Genomic DNA, 22970 nt, shown 5'->3' on the forward strand with positions numbered 1-22970 from the left:
AGTGTTCTTGAATTCCGCCCTTTGGGGGTTGGCATACCTTTTGAATTAAGTCCATCAGGAGAGTTCCTTGGCTCTGTCTTGTTGTTAGGTTTGATTTTCCGTCCCCTAGGAGCATTTAGTTTGTAATTGGTAAGGAAGGATTTTCAGAGCTCTGAAGTTTTGCTTCCTCTATGCTGCCATCTTGACTCTGCCTCTGGGAGTCTGAGTTTAAATCTGGACTCAGTCACTTTCTAGTTGTATGTTCTTTGTCCAATTTCTTAACCACAACTACCTACCCCTTACTGCTCTTCTGCCTTTGGACCAATACACAATCCTTCCTTCCTTCCTTCCTTCCTTCCTTCCTTCCTTCCTTCCTTCCTTCCTTCCTTCCTTCCTTCCTTCCTTCCTTCCTTCCTTCCTTCCTTCCTTCCTTCCTTCCTTCCTTCCTTCCTTCTTTCCTTCCTTCCTTCCTTCCTTCCTTCCTTCCTTCCTTCCTTCCTTCCTTCCTTCCTTCCTTCTTTCCTTCCTTCCTTCCTTCCTTCCTTCCTTCCTTCCTTCCTTCCTTCCTTCCTTCCTTCCTTCCTTCCTTCCTTCCTTCCTTCCTTCCTTCCTTCCTTCCTTCCTTCCTTCCTTCCTTCCTTCCTTCCTTCCTTCTTTTCCTATGATTAGATAACTTGTGAGTATTGCCTCATTTTCATATTACCTGTAGCACTTCTACTTCTAGTTCTGCAGTTCCCAATATATAATATTGAATCTAAGATGGAAGGTAATGGCTTAAAAAACAAACAAACAAACAAAGAAATTTGTGTCAGGCATTTTGCCAGGTGCTGAGCTAAATTGGAAAAGGAAAGAAAAAGCAAAATAGTGAAACAGTGCCTTTGAAATGTATATATGCAGGTAAATAGCTACATATGCATTCATATATTTGATAAACACTTTTTATGTGCCAGAACACTGTTAAATGCTGAGATTATAAAGAAAAACACTCACTGTCTAATGGTAGATAAATGTGTAATTAATCATATACGCATAATATACTGGATAAATTGGAGATAATTGAGAACTGCTGCCCTGGGATCATCCTAAAATTTTTGTTCTTTTATCTTAAAGGGGTAAAGAAATACCCTTAAGAATGAAATTCTACAAGAAGATTAAAAAGTTGTGATGGCTATTTTCATCCTAAATTCTTTGTAAAAATTATAAAAACCAAATTAATTTCACATTAGTTAAAGGGCTATGTAAAGTATAGAAATTAATATCAAGCTGGAAAATCTCTAAATGAAAATTGAGAATTGAGTCCTAGGAAGATAACTTGTAATGTGTGATTAGAAAACATAAAAGATTGTGAGTAAAATATTATAATGGAGAGATATAAATCGCTAGGACATATTCTCAACTCTTGTACAGTCTTGTCTTCCTCTTCCTGATCCTATTTCGGATCTTTTTGGCATTGATATTGGCAGAGTCTATTATTTTCTTTTCCAGCTCATTTAATACATGAGAAGTTGAGTTAAGTGAATTAAGGTTAAGTGAATTGCCCATGGTCAAACAGCTAGAGTTTGAGACTAGATTTGAACCCTTCAGGCTCTGTACTCTTCCTACTGTCCCACCCAACTGCCTTCAACTTGAGATCATGTAATCCACAGAAGAGCTTTTTAAAGGATTCTTCTTCCCAGAGATATTTCCATTTCAATAAAGCACTTTAGGAAACTGAAAAATCTTCTAGATTCTAAGGTGAATGAATTTTTAAAGAGAATGATTTCATTTCCAGGCTTGAGGAGGAACCTATCTGACTTTCCTTCCCATTTCCTCTTCCTGCCCCCACCTCTTTATAAGGTTTCTAACTGCCCAGATGGTACAAATACCGAAGGTTAAAATTTTGGGGCTGGGGAAGCTATGTAAGAATGGCAGAAAAAGTTTTGCTTAGTCGATAGAAAACCTAAGTTCACATCCTTCTTTGGTTTTCTATGAAATGTGTGATCCTTTCAAGTCCCTTAATCTGTGCCTTAATTTCCTCATCTGTAAATTGGGAGAAATCATAGCATCCACTTTCCCAGGACAATTGCAAAGACCAAATGAGAAAACATGTATAACACTTTTCAAACTTTAGAATATTAAATATGTTAACTTTTATTATCCGGTGGGACTGCTAACTGAAGGAATTGGTCTATTTGACTGATCCTTGTCCTTACCTGTGCTACCCTCAGACCACTGGGTAATTGGGGTTCCCCCCACCTTGAAATCGGCTCAAAAGTTTACCTTTGCTTGTTTATTTGTTTTGGAAGCAGCTGCCCTGAGCTTTTCTGTACATTTTATGACTGGAGCCGAAAAGGTATGATCCAGCTAAGTTGTGATTTCCCTCTGCCTTAAAAAAAAAAAAATTTAACTTGTGTATTCATTTTTTATTTTATATTATATATGTATATATATATAATATTTTCTATTTACTTTTACTATTACTTTTTTTATTTGATCCTCTTCCCTCCCCACTTTCTGAGCTGCTGAGCAATTCCACTGGGTTCCCTCTGTCATTAGGATGGGGATCTCTTTGCCTTTTCTTCCATAGTGACCTGAAAATGGATACTCACTTCATGGAAAAAGCAAATTGCCTTTACTCTTAAGTCATGGTCAGAGTAGCAGTTTGCATTGATTATAAATAGCATGCTTCCTGAAGGCAGGGTTTTTCTTTCATCCATAAGCAATAATCCTGCTCTGACTCTTGTCAACTCATAGAACATTGTGGAAAACTATATTAAGGCTCAAGATTAGAGATTTCTACCTGGAGGTCACTTAATTCAACCCTTTCTCCTCCCTCAACCACACAAATGGAAAAGTGCCATCAAAGAGACAGTGGATCTGTCCTTGGCCATAAAACCAGCTACTTGCAAAGCCAGAACTTCCAGCTTAGGTCCTTCAACTCCAAATGCAGTTTTTCTCTGTTAGAGCGCATGGTCTCATCATTACTTAAAGACATATTCTTTATGTAATTTGGCTATCCTTGTGATCTTCGGTAAGCCGCTTAACTTCTTTGCGGTTCTTTCCTTACCTACAAAGTGAGGATGCCATTTTCTTCTCTAGCTCATTTTATAGATGAGGAAACAGAGGCAAACAAGGTAAAGTGACTTGTATAGGGTCACAGAGGTAGTAAATATCTGTGGCCACATTTGAACTCAGAAAGAGTTCTTGACAATGTACCCTGCTCCACCCAGCTGCCTTCTTCAGGCAAGGCTCTCCTGGGTATGACACCAATTTAAGGAGGGCTGCCCAATTCTCTTAGATTTCTTTGTACCCAGCAGAGGGCAGCAGCAGTCTAGCTGAATGACGACTGCTCTCTGCTCAAAACTGAGAGAGATGCTTAATTTGGGTACCAGCAGAGTCATGAATGGAAAGGAGTAAGGGCTGAAATGTCAGATTATCAGATAGGAAAAAATTTGGCTTGTGCACAAAGCAGAACTGAAGCAATGAGAAAAGTTGTCCAAAAATGATCCAACAACATGAAATGAAAGCATATAGGCTCAGCAAATAGTGATGGATGGATGTTGCAGTTAGAAACAAGGTGGAGCCAAGCAATCTAGACCGAAATTAAGGTATCTTCTGGACCAAGCTGATGCAACAATAGAAGAGCAGTGGGAGTAATTTCCAAATTCCCAACTGTATCAATTTAAACAATAAGCAAAAGTTAGATTATGTCGGGAATCATAGAGCCAAGAATGCCTCATCTAAGAGAGACTTCAAGGACCATCTCCACATTTTTCATTCCTTCCCATTTTAAAGGAAAATGCAGTAATATATCCAGTGTAACCCAGAGAGTTACTTTAGCCTTGAGGAAATGGTCTATATTTTAAAAGATGGCTGAGACAGTCAGTGGGAATTGTTGGGAATCAAGGCAATGTTGACCATGACAACAAATAACCACACTGATACTAATCAAGACCAGTTTGAATGTCTACTGGTTCTTGGGAGCTTGCGCTTTGGGGAATATTGCATTTTGCTAAATTGTAGACATGTTCTTTGTTTCTTTTTGGGCTGTTGAACACATTATATCCCTTTATATTTCCATACCTCAGTCATTTTCATCTACCAAAAAAAGGATAGTTATTACACTTTTTACCAAATGAGGTTTTTGCCAGCAAAATGATTTATACATTTAAAATAAATTTGAGCTAGTGTTAATTTCTACATATCAAATAAGGAAAGTTTCTTTTCTCTGAATCCCAATTATTACTTTATTCAGCAGGTAAATGAGATTTACATATACCAGGATTGAGAAATAATGCCTTTATTTAGAAATCAGTACCTAGAATGCTGGTCCTGGAGTCAGGAAGACAAGAGTTAAAATACGGCCTTAAACACTTACTTGCTGTGTGACTCCAGGCAAGTCATTTAACCTGTATCTGCCTCAGTTTCCTCACCTGTGAAATGGGGATAATAATAGCACCTACCTGATGATCCAATAAGAAAATATTTGTAGTGTGTACTGTAGTGCTTGAAACTTAGTAGGTATTTGCTTTTTAATAGTATCAGTCCTGTATAATTGTTTGTCACCCCATTTGGGATTTTCTTGGCAAAGATACTGAAATGGTTTGCCATTTCCTTCTCCAGATCATTTTTGCAGATGAGGAAACTGAGGCAAATAAGAGTAACTGAATTGCCCAGTGTCTGAGGCCAGATTTGAAACAAGGTCTTCCATTGTGCTATATAGCTGCCTCTCTATGATTGCTTTTCCATTAGAAATACTCAGAGGATATCCTGCATATGTCTAAATTTTTTATGCATTCTCTTTAAATTATTTTTATGATAAAAAAGAAAAATCTCAATAATTCCAACCAAGTATACAAAATGAAAAATAAAATCTCAAATAAAACTTAAAACTCCATACTATTTACATTTTATTAATGTATACCTAATAAATTTATATAACAAAGTAACTTTTTTTTACTCATTCTTCTCCCATTCTTTTTCCCATTTATATACCTCTTTCTTTTGTTTTGTTCCTCATTTCCTTTTGTCATCTAGTCAATCAGTTATTAGGGGATTATAGTGACCTGAATATGGTATTTAGATCTGATCTGGATGAGTTCAATTCAAATCTTGTTTCAGACACTAGCTGCATCAATTCAGAAAAATAAATTAACCTTTCAACCTCATTTTTCCTCATCTGTAAAATGGGAACAATAACAGCAAACTTCCCCCAGGATTGAAGATAGGTAGTACAGTAGATAGAGTGCTAGATTGACCTAGAGTCAGGACAACCTGAGTTCCAAACCAAACTCAGTTTCATCAGCTTTCAACCTGAATAAAATCATGTAATCTCTGCATACCTCATCTGTAAAATGAGAATTTTCCTAATATTTATCCACCTCCCAGGGTTATTTTGAGGATTAAATAAGATACTATTTATAAAATATCTGGTAAACCTTAAAATGCTATGTAAGGCAGCTAGGTGGCACAGTGGACAGAGTGCTGGGCCCAAAGTCAGGAAGACTCATCTTCCTGAGTTCAAATCTAGCCTCAGACAAATCCTAGCTTTATGACCCTGGCCAAGTCACTTAACTCTGTTTGCCTCAGTTTCCTCTTCTATAAAAAGAGCTATAGAAGGAAATAGCAAATGACATCTATATCTTTGCCAAGGAAACCCCAAAAGGGGTCATGAAGATTTGGACATGACTGAAAATGACAGAACAGAAACAATCACAACCATAGAGAGTGCTATATAAATGTTAGATTTTTTTAGTTGTAATAATAATAATAATAAATAACATGTTAGCATAAATTACTTTGAAAACCTTAAAGTGGTACATATGTTTTAGCTTATGCATGTGTTTAGTCAATGCATGTGTTCTGATTGTTTTCTTAACCAAATCATTTCAGATATTTATTCTTCTTCTTTATATTTTTCATAATCATCATGTTTTAGATTCAGTAATAAAGCTAGTAAGTGTCTGAGGTTGGATTTGAACTCAAATCTTCCCCGATTATAGAACCAATGCTTTATCCACTGAACTCCCTAACTCTCTTTATATTAGTTCTACCTATTCATGGGCAAAGTATAGATTTCTAATTGTTTAATTCTTCCACAGTTCCCCTAAAGTTGTACTTCTAGAGATCTTGCATATGTGTAAGTAGATTCCCTATATTTACTAAACTCTTTGTCCCTCTTTCAGTCATGTTAAAACTAATTTATTAATAAGCATGCTTATTTCTCATATTATAACATTGTTAAATAGATGATTTCCTATTTTGTATTTATATTTTGTGGACATAATAAATTTTCTGATTATGTCAAAGGCCTTAAGGTTTCAGTTTGCAGGATTTTTATAATACCAACGACTTGTGACCAACTCTTAAACTATGAGCTACAGCAAGTATCTTTCATGATAAGTCATTTGTAGAGGATAAAGCTGTCATTTTCGCTTGCTCCCAACAATCAAAATCATCCTTATTGTTTTATATAATTTTCTGACCTTTTCTCAATTTTTATTTTCTACATATTTATTTGTAAGAACTTGAAGCTTGCTGATGGACCTAACAACTGGGTGCCATACATTCATTATCTAGCTCTTAATGTGATCAATGTTCCATTTCTCTAAGAACGGTTCCGGGTCATCCTAGGTTCTTTTCAAATTGTTCCTTGATGAGCTAAAGGGTTTAGTTATAGTGTGTGTAATATCATGTTTGTGAAACTTGCTGTAAAGAAAAACTACATTTGTATATTGATGTCACTCCTTGGAATTCCAAACCACAGTAGCCAAGTTGGGGATTGGAGGAAGGGGAATTCCCACATAGATTTTTGATGGCCTCTGGAGGCTGTGGAAAGATCAAGAAACAGCTTTGGGACCAAGTGAACCTCCTCCCTCAAAGTAGCTATGTTGCACAAGGGAAATAAATCGGAAACATTTCCTTCCCCCATTCCTCTCCCCCCTCTGAGGCATGTCAGACTGACACCTTGCGCCAACATCACCTGGCATGGTGTGTTTGAGGTTGCTGCAGCAACAGCACACACTAGGTAACACACTCTCTGTCACAGTGGGTATGTGAGTCAGTTCAAAAGTTTTACTAGGTTTTTATTAGTCCATGATGTAGTCCCCAGGCATCTACAGTTACTAGTTCATCCACGGCTCATGAGTGATAACTAGGAATGCTCAATACTAATCACTTCCAATACTTAGAGGTGCCCTGGCCCTGGGGGTGCTCCCCCCCAGCTCCAGCAGCACCCCTTGTTTGTCAATGCCACGATTAACTGGATCTGGTTACAAAGAAGAAAATGGGGCCAAGGAAATGGTTGGATAATGTCTGCGCTGTCTGATACCTTGTATGTGCTTTTGTCCACCCAAGTGATACTATACTTGAAATCCTTTGGATTTTTGCAGAAATTATATTCTTTCATGTGACAGGAAGGCAGCTGGATAATTTTTTGTAACGTCTTCTGTCCATATGAAGGTTAATGTTCCTTTGCCCCCTCCCGACTTGTACCATATACTCAATGCTAGGAAGCCAGATGCTAAAGAAACAAAATGGATGGCATTAACTCAGAAGCCTCAGGAAGACTGGAGCTTGCAGTTTCATGTTGAAAAAGATCCACAGAGGCATTTTTAATGTCTAATATGAATTTGGTTTGTTTTTCAGACATGGAGATGACTTGATTGTGACTCCATTTGCTCAGGTAAGCACATCTCCTGGGGAGATTTTTATCAGTGACTTGATTTCTTGGAGGCTGGACTTGAGGGGATTGGGGAAGGAATTCTTGATTTTTTAAATATGGATTTGATTTGGTGGCTTGTTCAGATAACTAAAAGAAAAATGAAAGAGGATAACCTTAGCAATGGTTTCTGTCTAAATTGTCAAACTTTTGGTTGATCTCTTATTTTCATGTGAACCAAGATGAACCCCATTTCCCTCAAATTAATGGCTAACTCAAAGATATTGTATTGAACCAAAAGGGTTCTCTTTGCTTTCCTGCTATGAGCATAAGAGATAGAAAGCTTGTCAAAGAACTTATTAAAATTAGTAAAAATATGCTTATGTTTACTACGATTCTAGTTTTTGTTCATTTAGGATGACATTTTTAGCCAGAAGGGGTCAGAATAGGATTTTTGCTTTATCATTAGTCATCACTATTCAAATTTAAAATTTTCAATTTTTGATCCAGATTTGTGATTTTTTGGCTATACCGTTACCCATGGGACGTCGTTTGAGACACTTAATAAGGCTACTCCCTCATTCTTAAAGTGAGAGATTGAACTAAATAGCTTGAGAGTTCATTTCCATCTCTAGAGCTATGATTCTTATATTTTTATCATTGTAAGAAACTTCCTACCCATTCAAATGCAAATTGACCCCTCTTCTGAAACCTGTTATAAAGAGTTGCTGAGGAGTATAGTCAAGCTGTGTCTCTTCTCCCCAATCACAAAGCTAGCATAAGGGGTAGGACTTGAACTGGTCTTCCTTATTTCAAAACCATTCCACTAGACTATGTCAGCCTACTCTCCCTGCTTCTGTCTCTGCCTCTCCCTCCTCCTCTGTTTCTCCTTCTCTCTCTCTCTCTCTCTCTCTCTCTCTCTCTCTCTCTCTCTCTCTCTCTCTCTCTCTCTCTCTCTGCTTTTCTCCCTCCCCCACTTCTCTCTCTCTCAAATATGCATGTATATAATATCCTTAAATACACAGACTGTGTTTAAAACCAGAATAATCTAGGTCCAGTAATCTGATCTAAAATTGTCTTTAAAAAGTATGCAAGGTTGTTCTAACATAGGATGGTGATTAATAATAGGTCCACTTAGGACAAAAAAAAAGTAGATGGATGTAAACTGGTTTAGAGTCCACTTAAAGGTAATCATTATTAATTCCTGGAATACAAGTCATCATGGGAGGTTATCAAATTTCCATCTCTTGGGGCATTAAAAATAGAATAAAACACATCTATATTGATGGTTTAATCTTTTCTGATTTGAAGCTTAACTGGAATAAAAGAGATCAATACTTCATCTAGTATCATCTTGACAACTGTAGGTGGAAGACTGCTTGGAGACTGTCTTATGGGAAAACTCATGCCCAAGGATATAAAGTAATTTACAGCTAAGTTAGTAGCAGAGCTATATCTTGAACTCAGGTCTCCTAAGTCACTGTCAACTGTTCTTTCAATTATACCAGTCAGAATCTGCTAAGAATTTGTCCTTTTGACTTAACTAAAGGCCTCGTTTTTAGTTTAACGTGTATTAGTGTCAAGCAAATAAAACAACTTGTCATCTTAATCCTTTGAATTCTTCAAAGATAGCATTCAAACCAAAACCTTTGTTTCTCCCAAAGTCACAAACTCTCCTTTATTCTTACAGAATCATAAATTTAGAATGGAAGGAACCTTGGAGGCCATCAAATTAAACCTTTCCTTTTTTTTTTTAGATGAAGCACACATTGGTTAAGACCCAGTGTCTCATAGCTAGTAAGTGTTTAAGATGAGATTCGAATCAAAGTCTTTCTTTTTTTTAAGTCTCATGAAGCTCGTACTTCATGCTTCCTCTTTTGTTCTTAACTATTTTTGGAAAAAGACCAAACTATCTGAGATTAACAGAAAGATATGAGGGGCCTTACTATCTTCCCATAACACTTAAGTATATTTTAAACTGGTATAAAGTATCACTTATGGGCTAAATATGCTTGAGGAATCTTCTCAAAGACCTATGTAGTACCATGTTTCATTTTGAAAAGAAAGCTTATTTTTTAATGATTTCATAATTCTACTATCTGGCATGTCCTGGACTTCTAGAGATTTCTAGATAATACTGTATCCCCGATTTATCATATCTATGATAGCCAAGAGTAGGAACTGGAGGACGGTGGAAAGATTTGGAAAAGCTAATAGGGTCAGACAGGGAGGCATGAAGAAATGCCATATAAAGCTTCAGTTGGGATCATTCCATTTTTAATTGTATTCAGATAGTCATGCAAACTCACATTTAATGATAAAAAGATATTCTAATTATCGCAAAATATTCATAAGCTTATGAATATGAGTGTTCCATCCAATGGTGCACATCAAAATTTAGTGACACCTTCTCATCATGAACACTTTTGTCCCAGAGCTCCAATAAATCACCTGTAGATGATCCAGCCAGTGTGGTAGAAATCCCTTTTCAGCATTCCTTGTAGTACTCATTAGAAACTTGACTTGCCTCTTTTATATCCTCACTGTTGCCACATGACCAACTTGGCCCTCCAGCACCTTCTGGAAATCAGTGAATAAAAGAATAAATCATTAAAATGGAGGATGAGTTAAAAAGATCACTGCTTTGTAGCTAAGATAATGAGTATGCATTTGGTTCTACTTGTCAGTCAGTCAACATTTATTAAGGTTCTACTATATACCAGGCACTGTGCTCAAAGCTGGAGACACATATATACACACGTCAAAAAATAATCCCTTCTTTCAAGGAGCTCACAATTTAATAGAGGAAGCAAAGTGCAAACATTTCTTTTATTATCAATTAGCAAGCATTTCATCCTCCCCCATTTCCCTACCCAGACTTAATTGGAGGAAAATAAAAAGAAAGAAAAGCCAAACCTTTATAATACATAAACAAAGTTAAGCCAGGCAAATTTCCCATGCTGCCTATGGCCAAAAATGTATGTCTCATTCTGTATCCTCCTGTCTCAATAAGGAGTTGAGTAGTATGCTTGATGTGTCTCCCCATTGTGCTTAACATACATACAGATAAAACAGATGTGACTTTTGCTGTGATCCTACACTCAGGTTAGTGGATATTTACAGTGTCTGACTTGCTAGGCACTTTACAGTGAGTGATTAATAGAAATCCTGTCTTCTGTGATCATTCAGATCAGCACTAAATAGAATATGATACAAACAAATTGTTTTCCTCCAAGTTAGTCTCAATTGACTAGAATAAAGGAGATCAAGGAGACTGTTTTTTGGACAAAAACCTAACATTGTTTCTAGAAAGGATCACAGTAACTACCATAAATATTCCAGACAGATGATTGGATAGGAACATCTTAGTTTCTCTCACATTCATACTAGATGAATTTGTGAATATTGAAGAAACTGCCCAATTGCAGATAAATCATTCAGACATGTCTCTTGCCTCAGCCAGGCAACAGGATTTCACCATCTCTAATACCATTACCTCGTTTTTTTACTATTTAAGGTAAAAAAAAAATCACAGATAAGAATCTTTTAAATTCATCATATGTTTATTTTCTTGTTGAGGGGTCCCATTTGTAATCTATCTTTTCTTTGTAGTCATCAAGCTTAGGTGTTTGTGTAAACTCTGAAATGTGATTCTTCTCCTAAATCTTCCCTAATGTATGAAGAATAACAAAATCATACCGTTAGAAGGATGGGTGAGGTCATCTAGAGCCTACAAAACTCCCAAGTTCAAGAAGCAGATTAAAATGTAATTGGAAAATGTTTAGCAAAATATATAAAAATACAACACAACACAACCAATATTAATATGTAGTTTTTATGGCAGGATGTGGCTTGGCAAAGGGTCCATTTTTATTTGAGATTAGCATTATTGATCCAGAGTATGCCTCCTTTCAAAATGTATAATATAAATGTGAGCTAGCATATCATTATTTCTAGAAAGGACTACAATATCTACCCTAAATGTTTGAGATGGATGAAGAAACTTTGGGAAAATGACAGAATCTTTGTTAATAATTTAGAAATGCAGTGTAATAGAAGTGATGGAATTAGACCTGGCATTCAGGAAGACCTGAGTTCAAATTCTCCCTGTGATCACAAGCAGGATTATAGGCAATTTACTTAACCACTTTTGGCCTCATTATCCTTTTCTGTAAAATGGAGATAATATTTGCAGGACATACATCATAGGGTTGTTGTATGTTAAACCCTACAAAGTGCTGTCTAATTGTTCATTGTAATCCAAATGTTTAAATAGCAGTCAAGGTTAGAAAAAGCTTCCCAATGTTTAAAATAAATTCCTCTCTTCCCTTTCTTTGCTTTTCCACCTATCTCTTCTGGAAGCTCAAAATCACCTTCAGCTTTCAAAAAATTGACAGCATCCCATCAAATATTTCACTGATTCCTGTTTTGAAATATTCTCCTGTTGCTTCTGGTAGAGACCTTTCAGCAGGTAATTCCCTAGGCAGGAAAATCTGAGTGTCATTCTGAGAAATCCAACAGCCATGTTACTTACTTTGAAATTGGCATTTTCCCGTCAGAAGTGTTGGCTAGGCAGCAGGGAGACATCCCCAGGAGACACCCAGCTTATAAAAATGCAAGAAAAACCCCTTTTTACTTGGCAACCCCTTGTCTCAGCAGTCCTGTTATAACAGTCTGGTTATATTGTATTTATTCTTCATTTCAAATCATAAAATTCCTTGGGGAACTGTGAAGCCAAAAAATAGATAGATGAAATAAAAAACAAAAACAAAAAACACCCCATCTGTTCTTCAGAGTTCCTATTTGGGAATTTGCAATACGAAATGAAACTGAGCCTTTGATCAAAGAAGATGGTAGGGAGAGCCAACACTTTTCTGAGTTCATGGAAAAGCACTTAAATTATTTAACGAAAGAAGGCTCGAAAATATAGATTGTTTTATGGACAAAAACTTTAAATTCATTTGTGTAGGTAATTCCTAGGATAGGAACTCTCCTCTACCAATGAAGGGCAGGGCCGGCGGTGCATTACAGTTTTGAAGAGTTGCCTGGGGCTTTGAGAGAACAAACGTGCCCATAGTCATGAAGCCATGTTTCAGAGATAGGACTCAAGAAACAGAATGTAGATAATAAGGACTGACATTTCCGTAATCAGGATAAAAGTTTTGACAACTTTGTAAGTTCACAGAAATATTTTAGCATTAATTAAAATAGTGTAATGTAGTCTAAAAAAAAAAAACAATTAGTTGCCTCCACTAATGCCTCCAATTAAATAGACTCACTCAGGTAGATTATGGAAGAGAACTCTGGCAAAAATCAGCTTGGTCTGACCTTAGGTACCTTAGTACAATGGAAAGAACAGTGGGTTTGCAGTCAGAAGATCTGGGTTTAAATTTGAATTCTCCTGCTAAGTACCTTTGCTGAATCCCTGACCTCCTCTGGTCCTCCAATTCTTCCTCTATGAAATGAAAGTATGAGACCAGGCAATTGCTAAGGTTCTGTCTTGCTCTGAGAGCTAAGCTGTGGGGTGTTTTTTGAAGTCACGACTTACACATTTTTAATATTTCAAGTTAAATTTCTATTTCAGTTAAGGTAGGAATCTAGGTGTATTAACTTAGAGCTTGAAGGAATACTCTAGGTTATTGAGTCCAACTCCCTCGATTTCTAGATGAGGTATCTGAAGCAAATAGAGGTAAATGACTTGACCAAGGGTCTCCCAATTCATGACTGTCTTGTGAAGGCTGTAGACTCGGGCTTTTCTGAGTAATTCCAGTGCTTCATCCAAGGCTACTTTCCTCCCCATTCCCTAAGCCTCCTAAGTAGCTTTCTCTTATGTGGCTACATGAAAGACTTTATTTCTAATTAAAGAGAAATCTCTCTTTTATAACTAGAGCTTTTCCTACAGTTTACATTGTTTGACGACACATAAGGAAATTGACTCTTTCCAAAGCATCCCCAGTCTCTCCATTCCACTGCCATTATACTTAAAATGTTTATGATGTGTGATTGGAAGCCATCTAGTGGCATAGAGTAGAAGTTGTCCAAAAAAGTACTGCTGATAGACCATTTCTTTAAAAGGAAGTCCTAGGATGTTCGATTTAGAGGTGGAGAGGATCTTAGGGGTCACCTAGCCCCATACTTCTAACTTTGGAGACGGGGAAGACAGATTAAGTATTTTACCCAAGCCCACACAAGTAATTAGCTATGGGACATCCCCACAGTCATACAAACCTAGCACTCTAGTCTTTCAAATCCAACTTACTAATCTACATGTGGTTTTCATCCAAGAGCTACAATGGCAAAATTTTCCCTTATCAATATTTTTTGAGACTTGCAGTTAGATTTCTATTGATCTATTGTTATTAATTTGCCTTTATAAATCACTTATTAAAATAATTCTGCTTTTAATAATAATAATAGGTAAAATGTGTATAGTGCTTCAAGGTTTATACAACACTGTACCTATGATACCTAATTTAATCCTCAGTGTTATGGGTGCTATAAATGTCCCTGTTATACAGATGAAGAAAGATAATATTTGAAAGACAAATATTAAGTGACTTATCCAGCCTTAAAGATTTGTAGATGAACTTGTATCTAAATTTTCCCAACTTTAAGCTCAACATTCTGTACACTGTGCCCCCGAGCTGTAAAAAATGAGCCTAGAATGACTTAATTATCCAGTGTAGCCCAAATCATTTTTTTCAGTAGAAACTTTATTTTGGTTACTGCCATTACTAAATAAAAATTCTGAACTTAAAAGAGGTTTCAAGCTATATTTGTTAAATGATGTTAGTATTTAATTATTTTCCATGGGAGTGTGAGCCATCTATGAGCAGAGGTCTGAGTATTTCTTTCCTTATGCATTTGTCAGCTTCATTCTTCCCAGGACATTGAAAACCTATGATCATTCTTTGGAAAGGAAAGATAGAAAGGAAATGACCCGCTTAATTTTTCAACCTTCATTTTCATTGAGGAAAAGTTGAGTGATCCCTTTTGGAAAGCAGCCAATAAACATTGAAGGAAAAGGGAAGGGAGAACTTGCCATGTGTATGCTCTAGGGATTCAATCAAGAGGAGGAAGAGATCTTGTCTAGCCATAGGCAAAGGGCAAGCAATTCCCAACATCAGAGGCATCAATATTATTTGAAATAAACTGTTATGGAATCCCACCCCCCAATTCACTCTTAAGAATCAGAGATATAAGCAACCACTTACCCTGTTCCTATAATGCTGGGTACTTGTGTGGAACTCCTATCCAATCAGTTTCCAAGTCTTGTCACTTCTCTCCCAACAATATCTGCCCCTTTCTGTCTGCACAAATAGGTACCACTCAAGACCAGGTCTTCATTACCTCTCACCTATCCTATTGCAACAATTCTCCTAATTGTTCTCTCTGAAACAAGTTTCTTTTTGATGTATTCTATCCTCCACTCGGATGCCAAAGTGATTTTCCTAAGGCACAAATCTGACAATATCACTCCCATACTCAATAATTAACTATAGCTGCAAAGTACTTTGCAGGTACAAAAATCTTATTCTATATATTTATATATATTATATATAATCTTATTGTAAATATTATATATATATATATAAATCTTATATACTGAACTGTAAAGTACATTGTGGGTTTGAGCGGAGGCAGGAGGGAGGTGAGAGTGTAAGATATAAGAAGATTAGGGATAGGCTGGGACCAGGTTATGTAGGACTCTGTACACCAAATAAAGAATGTCATACCCGATCCTAGAGTTTAGTTAGCAAGGGGATGACATGGTCTGACTTTTACTTTAAAGTGTCAGAAGATGACTAGTTAACTGAATTATCTGAGATGTACCCATTCATTCAATAAATAACTTTTATTAAGCATCTGCCATACAGAAGACATTATGCTAAACTCTATGAGAAGCTAGGTGACACAGTGGATTAAGTGTCAAGCCTGGAGTCAAGAAAACCTGAGTGCAAATCCACCAGTTATATAATCCCTTAAACCCATTTGCCTCAGGTTCCTCATCTGTAAAATGAGCTGGAGAAGAAAACGGCACATCACTTCAGTATCTTTGCCAAGAAAACTCCATTTGGGGTCACAAAGGGCAGACATGATTAGAGCAACTGACCTACAATAAATGCAGACCTTTGGGATATAATGGGGGGGGTAGCACCCTTTTTAAAGGATTTTAAGGAGCTTATAACTTCTCTTGGAGAATGAAGAGGTAGTTGAGATACATGCAAAAATACAAGGTAGAATGTATTAGAGGAGAGGAACAATTTGTATAGAATATTTTAGGATGATCAGAGAGGAAAATAACCACTTTCAATTAAGGATAAGAAGAGTGAACAGTCCAGAGTGTGGTTGGGTGTTGGAGAATAGTGGAAGGCTTCATGGAAATGGTAATAGCAGATCTGTACCTTGGGGGGGGGGGGGATGAAGATTTTAATAGGAGCAAATGAAGATACATTTCACGCTTGGAAAACAGGACCATCCAAATGTATAAAGGTAGAAGAGGGCATATGAGGAATATAAAATGTGTAAAGGAGAGCACAATGAAATGAGCCCATGGAAAAGTATTTTAGAGCCAGATTGTGGAGAATATTAAATGTCAGTCTTTGGAATTGATATTTTATAGCTAATAGGAAGGGAACCACTGAAAAAATTTTGGAACAGAGGAGTGGCATAGACAGACCTATATTTTAGGGGGATTATTTTGACTACAATATAAAGACCGTACTGGAAAGCAAAAGACTGGAGTGTTCACAAATGATTGGAAGGCTTTTACAATGATTCAGAAAAGAAGTGAAGAGAGCTTGAACCATATAGTAACAATGGAAGCAATGAGGGTAAGGATGATGTCGGTGGAGCAGAGGAGCTGGTGTGGAGGTAGTTTCATAGGACCTGGAAAATAAGAAAGAGTTAAGAGTGTAAGATGACTCAAAGTTCATTTGAGCCAAGTTGACTGCCATCAACAGGAAAAAGGAAGCTAGAGAAAGGGGAGAATTTAAGGAAGAAGTTGATGAGTTCAGTCATCAGAGATCAGGAAGCCAGCTGGGACATCCAGAAAGAGATGCCTAGCAGGGCATGAGTGATGTAAGGACTGTAACTCAGGGAGCAAGCAGGTCAGATTTGGTAATAAAGATTTTGAATTTGTCCTGATTCATGAGGAATCTAAGTTAATCATGGCCATAAAATAGACACCTTTATGAGCCTCCAATAATTCTTTTGCAACATCATACCCATGAAGTAAACAATTCCTAAGTGATCTTGAAGAAGTCATGCTCCTTTTGGTGGATTCTAAATCATATTACTATTCTTTCCCAGGATCATGTAGCTAGTTAGTATCTTGCTGAGATTTGAATCCATTTTCTTAAATATGAAAAAAAAATGGAGCAAGCCCAGGATTCTTTGGACATCTGGAAATTTATGTTTCCCACACTATGGCCAACATGTGATAAAGAAAAATAAGAATTTAAGTGACCAATCATTATTCGAGTTTGATAATACTATAATTAATGCTGCTGTATCTTATAAACTAAGAAATCTTCTCTTGAATGCAAATCTTATGTCACACTTAATATGGACCCAATTCTAATAGAATTGAACCACCCAGAGGAAAGCCAGTGCCAGAAAAGTAAAAAAAAAATAGCTACTCAACTCTTATTTCTCATTCTAGTGTAGCTTCCAATCCCTTTCTCTGTCTTCTATTTCCACTCCTGAATGAAAAATTATGGAGAGGGACATCAACCATAGATTCCTCAGTTTGGAGTTAGAAGCTACCCCTTTGCTTTATTTTGTTTAAATTTTTATTTTCATACCTCTGTTTTATATATGGATAAACTGAAAACATTGGAGACATTAAATAATTTGCCCTCAGTTGTATAGCTGAGTGTCTGAGGTAGATTTAAATCCATTTTACTGAATCTAACTCTTATCTGTTTTTCCATTCTTCCTCTTGTTGTACCAATACCATATATAGCATTTGGGTAAATGATGAATCCAGAAATATGGTGGAAATTATAACTCCAAAAACAAACCAGAAGAAGCCTTTACATTGTGAGATATATGTATCCCAAAGGAATATATGGCAAGCAGATTTCCAGTTTCAAATAGAGAATAGTAGCTTCAGTGCTAAAGAGACTTTGATTCAATATTTGGTACAATTTGAAACTGTATCAATGGCAAAATCACATTTGACTCAGCCTAATTTGACATTTTGAAGAATACTATTTCCCTGGTACTAAAAATATAGAACTGTCTTTCTCTGTTGCAGGTCCTGGCCAGCCTGCGTACTGTACGGAATAACTTTGCTGCATTAACCAATTTACAAGACCGAGCACCCAACAAGTAAGTTGTAATTCCCCCAGATCCTTACTCTGCTCTTGACTCAATGTTTTCCTAATTTGATTGAACCCAGGGTAGAAGATTAGATTTCACAGTGTTAGCCAACTATTCAAATAAAGTCATATGACAGCCATTCCTTTTTCTATAAATACTTTGCAGTGATGGTTCTAATAGCACAAGTGGAACAATATGACCTATGATCCCAGGGATTCCATTTGTCAGCAGTCACTCGCCATGTCTCGTCCTTTGCCCAGTTATTTACACTCTGGGCAACTTTATATTTGTGACTTACTATGAATTAACCATTAGTAATTAATCCCTTGGGCCTTTAGAGTCAATTCAAAAATCATTTTCTTAATTCTATGACAATGATTACTTGATTAAATGTCATATGTGATAACATAACAAAACATTTTTTTAATCCCTTATCTTCTGTCTTAGAATCAGTACTATATATTGGTTCCAAAGCAGAAGGGTGATAAGAGCTAGGCTGTGGAGGTTAAATGACTTGCCCAGGGTCACACAGCCACTGAGCCACCTCAATGCCCCCCAAAAGGTTTTCTTTTTTTAAATTCTCTGTAGTGCCTTGGAAGATGAGCAGCATTCATGCAGGGTTGTTTTTTTAAAACATTGTAAGTTGTAGCATAGCTTTATATTCTTTCACAAAATATCAGGGGAAAGAAACTATAGAGAGATCTTTAGAAATGATGTCTTCAGGGGACAGCTGGGTGGCTCAGTGGATTGAGAGTCAGGTCTCGAGATGGGAGGTCCTAGGTTCAAATCTGTCCTCAGCCACTTCCCAGCTGTGTGACCCTGGGCAAGTCACTTGACCCCCATTGCCTAGCCCTTACCACTCTTCTGCCTTGGAGCCAATACACAGTATTGACTCCAAGACGGAAGGTAAGGGTTTAAAAAAAAATTTTTTTAAATAAAAAAAGAAATGATGTCTTCTATTGACAATAACTTTCTTAAAAAGCAGAACCAATTTTTTAAGATCGAAAGAAAAAAATTGGTTTATGTACCTGAGTTCAAGTTTAATTCATATGATAAAAAGGCCCATTTAGAAAAAAATGGTTCCTTATTTAAAAGATGATTAATTAAAAGAAATAGAAAACTACAAATGGAAGGATTTTTTTTAAGTTAAGCATGTAACTCTAAAGATCCAAAAAAGGTGACTAGGAAACTAAGCGTTCATTAGACTTATAATTAATGTTATTAAAGTTTCATATTTGAACTATTTCTTTCTTCCAAAAGGTAAGTATTCTGAACTAGACCACCCATGTTTTTTTACAGAGGAATGCCAATTAATCCTGAATATCACATTTTACAATGGTTACATTCCTCTCAATAGCAGAGAAGTGAGGTCTTTGTAGAAGCCATCCTCGAATACCCTGTCTAGAGAGAAGGAAGGCACTCTAAAAGTACTTTGTGATTGGTCTGTTAGCCAACCCATGGTTAAAAGGGTGCTTGGAACTTGAAGTCCTACGGCACATGTTCTATTTAATTAGGATCACCAACATATCCCGTAATTGTGGAAGCCATATACAGATTTGAAATCTATGAAATCAGAGGGTTCCCTCCCCATCCTTGTAAGCAAACTGAAAATACACTGCCTGAAGCCTCATTATAAAATTAATAATGGGGGCAGCTGGGTGGCTCAACCCCCACCTCCACCCCGCCAAGCCCTTTCCACTCTTCTGCCTTGGAACTAATACATAGTATTGACTCTAAGGGGGAAGGTAAGAATTTTAAAGAATAATAACAACACTAATAATAATGTAATTCTCCAATTTTGTTAAACCCTGATGTTTTGTTGTTTCAGTTGTGTCTGACTCTGTGATCCCATTTGGGGTTTTCTTGGCAAAGATCCTGGAGGGATTTGCAGTTTCTTCAGCTTATTTCATAAATGAAGAAACTGAGGCAAACAGTGTTAAATGATTTTCCTAAGGTCACACAGTTAGTAAGTGTCTAAGGCTAGATTTGAACTTGGGAAGAGGAATCTTCATTCCAATCCTGCCTTTCTTTCCACTTCACCACCAGGTGAATGAGATACTAAAAATTTTGTCCCAGAAACTCATATCATAGAGTGTGGGATTTAAGAAACTTACAAATACCTTTAGGTGAGCTTTAGTCATTTGGTTTAAGGAAGAGAGTCATAGATATGGAGACTTTCAGGTCTCAGTTTTGCCACTTACCAGCTGTATAACCTTGGATCAGTCCACTAACTTTTTGGCATCTCAGTGTCTTCATCTCTAAAATAAGAAAGCTAGATTAGATCAGAGGTTCTTATCCTTTTTTGGCAGTCTAATGACAATTATGTATCCTTCTCAAAATGTTTTTAAATTAAAAAAATAAGATGCACAGGTTTATAAAAGAAAGCACTTATATTGAATACAGTCTTCAAAATATTTTTTAGGAAAACAAGTTAATGGACCCCAAGTTAAGAACCTGTGGGCCAGATAGTCTCTAAGGCTCTTTTAGATTCTGAAATTCCATGAAAGCTTACGCATAGGCAAATAATGGGTTATAAAGTTGTGCTCTAAAGTATAAGATTTTTTCTCATAGGATGTTTGGATGTCCATCCATTCTAAACCAGAAGTTTGGTAGTACTTTAGTCCCAATCTGTCTTACAGGGACATAAAAGCTCAAATGGAATGGCACAGACACTTGCACCTCAGCTATTGATCTACCATGCAGTGGACCCAAACATCCTTGGATTATTTTTAAAACCAAATTGGCTTTGGGACAGCTAGGTGGCTCAGTGGATAGAGAGCTAGACCTGAAGACAGGAGGTGTTAGATTCAAAATTGGTCTCAGGCACTTCCTAGCGGGGTGACCCTGGGCAAGTCACTTTAACTCCAATTGCCTAGCCCTTACCACTCTTTTGCTTTAGAATTGATACTTGGCATTGATTCTAAGATAGTAGGTAAGGATTAAAAACAAAGACAACTTGACCTTTAAGGCAAGCTCCAGGTGAATACTTGGATCAGCCTTTTACTTCTCCCTGAAGAAAAACCTAGACTCAAATTGTTTTAATTCTATTATCTGGATCAATAAGAAATTACAGCCTCACAGGGTGTCCGAGATGGATAAGCGGCATCACATGGCAGAAGATCAAAGTTGTTCATGCCACCTGTTAGACCTAGAGAGGTTAGCTATTAGCCTCGTCATTGGAACGTTTCAGAGATACTTCTGGTTTCCATAGACAGTGGGAACTCATTGTTTTAGTTATTTAAACTCATTGTTTACTTTTGCATATATAGGAAGGAAGTCCAGGAAACCTGAAGAAGTAACATTAAATGGGAATAAAGTTGAAATCTTGGATTTCTTTCTGTCATTTTCTTCTTTTTTTCCTTGTCTTGGTAGTGACATCTTTTGACATGTAAAAAAATACTTTTCATCAAAAATATGACTATTGTCCAGTGTTGGATTTGGGTTCAAACTTTGGCTGGAAGAAATCCCTCTAATTTAGATTTTTGTTTTCATTCTCTAAAACTTTTTATCCAAATGGAGTCAGTTTCATTTCATTTTCCAGAAAGAGGTATATAGTTCAGAAGCTTAATTTAGGTGGCATGCTGAAATGTTGAAATAGCAGATGATTAAGTATTCATATTCCCTGTGGTCGAGTTTTATTTTAAGAGAGACCATGCAAAGTTGATTTTAGGAAAGGCAGCATGTAGCCAATAATTCCATTTTCCCAAGCATAAACTAGTAATTCAAAATTATTAAATTCTGGTTTCAAAGAAGGTTCTCTTTTATTTCATTTCATTTTATTATTATTTTAAGAATCCTTACCATCCATCTTAGAATCAATACTATGTATTACTTCCAAGGCAGAAGAGCAGTAAAGGCCATGCAGTGGGGGTTAAGTGACTTGCCTAGGGTCACACAGCTAAGAAATATCTGAGGTCTGACTCAATCTATGAGTCACCTTGGCACCTTGCCCCCCGCCCCCATCCCCAAACCACTTTCTTAATTAATCAAAGAGTGCTGAAAGAATATCCATTGGTTGGGAGGCAAAGGATGTTGACCTGACTTAGGAGCAGGTAGTATGAGAGACTTGAAGTCCAGAAGTTCCAAATTCAAATCCTACTTCAAAGACTATTTTTGTGACTCTGAGCAAGTTAATGTCTCTAAGCCTAACAGTCTTCATCTCTAAAATGAAAAAAACTTACAGCACTTACCTCAGAAGTTTATATAAATCAAATGAGGTAATAGATGTATAAAGTGCTTTGTAGACGTTTAAGATCTTTAGAAATGTTAGTTATTATTGTTTTATGATGATGGTGATTTTCTATAAATTAAATATCATGTATTACCTCTTGGGTCAGTCAAATGTATTCCAAAGCCAGAAAAGAAGTATTTTAGGGAGATCATAATATGCTTCACTACCATTAATTAAAATTAATTAAAAATGGCTTTTTTGACAAATAAACTGCTACTGGTAGCAAAAACACATGAGCTGTTCCTTCATTAGACCCCAAAGCAGATGCATTTAACATGAAACTAAATAAATAAGTCTTAGTATGCTATCCAAATTTTTATCTGTATCAAAACTAAATTGAATACAACTTAAAGTGTAGCACTGCACCGAAACGAGTGGACACGAATTATCAGGAAAGTTCCTCTGAATCTAGGACAGAGTAGAAACCTCGGTCTATGACTCTGTTTTCTAGTATTTTACTAAATGCTTTTCTTACACCAACCCATGTGGAGCCAGACAGTGTATGGCTTGTTACCCTTACTTTGTGAGTAAAAGGGCAGAAGCCCACTGAGGTCTATAAAAGTGATGGTTTGCCCATAGGGCTGGAGGCTGCCCTCTGGTCCTGGGAGGCAAAGTTCCCTGTTCTTTCTTCTTCCTCGTGCCTCTTAACCTGGCATGAGATACCTTGCACCAGGGTCCTGCCATCAGATTCCTGCCTGTAACACCAGTTCAGATGGTCACAGAGCAGCAGTAGCAGTAGTCAGTAGAAGACGTTCTCTGATTACCTAGCCCATGCTCACTGTGACTGGTAGCGGT

The 22970-nt window shown here is 36.8% G+C and overlaps 1 protein-coding gene across 4 annotated transcripts in view; it reads left to right on the plus strand.

Moving 5' to 3' along the window:
- Positions 1-22970, plus strand: part of LOC100032166 (cAMP-specific 3',5'-cyclic phosphodiesterase 4D) — a 1134105-nt gene that overhangs the window by 899868 nt on the left and 211267 nt on the right. For all 4 annotated transcript variants that reach the window (XM_003340569.4, XM_007486363.3, XM_007486361.3 and 1 more), the window contains exons 3-4: positions 7606-7642; positions 17880-17953. In XM_003340569.4, the coding sequence (XP_003340617.1) occupies positions 7606-7642; positions 17880-17953 (111 nt within the window). The remainder of the gene's footprint in view (positions 1-7605; positions 7643-17879; positions 17954-22970) is intronic.

This window comes from Monodelphis domestica, chromosome 3, assembly GCF_027887165.1.
Source record: "Monodelphis domestica isolate mMonDom1 chromosome 3, mMonDom1.pri, whole genome shotgun sequence".
In the NCBI taxonomy this organism is placed as follows: Eukaryota; Metazoa; Chordata; class Mammalia; order Didelphimorphia; family Didelphidae; genus Monodelphis; species Monodelphis domestica.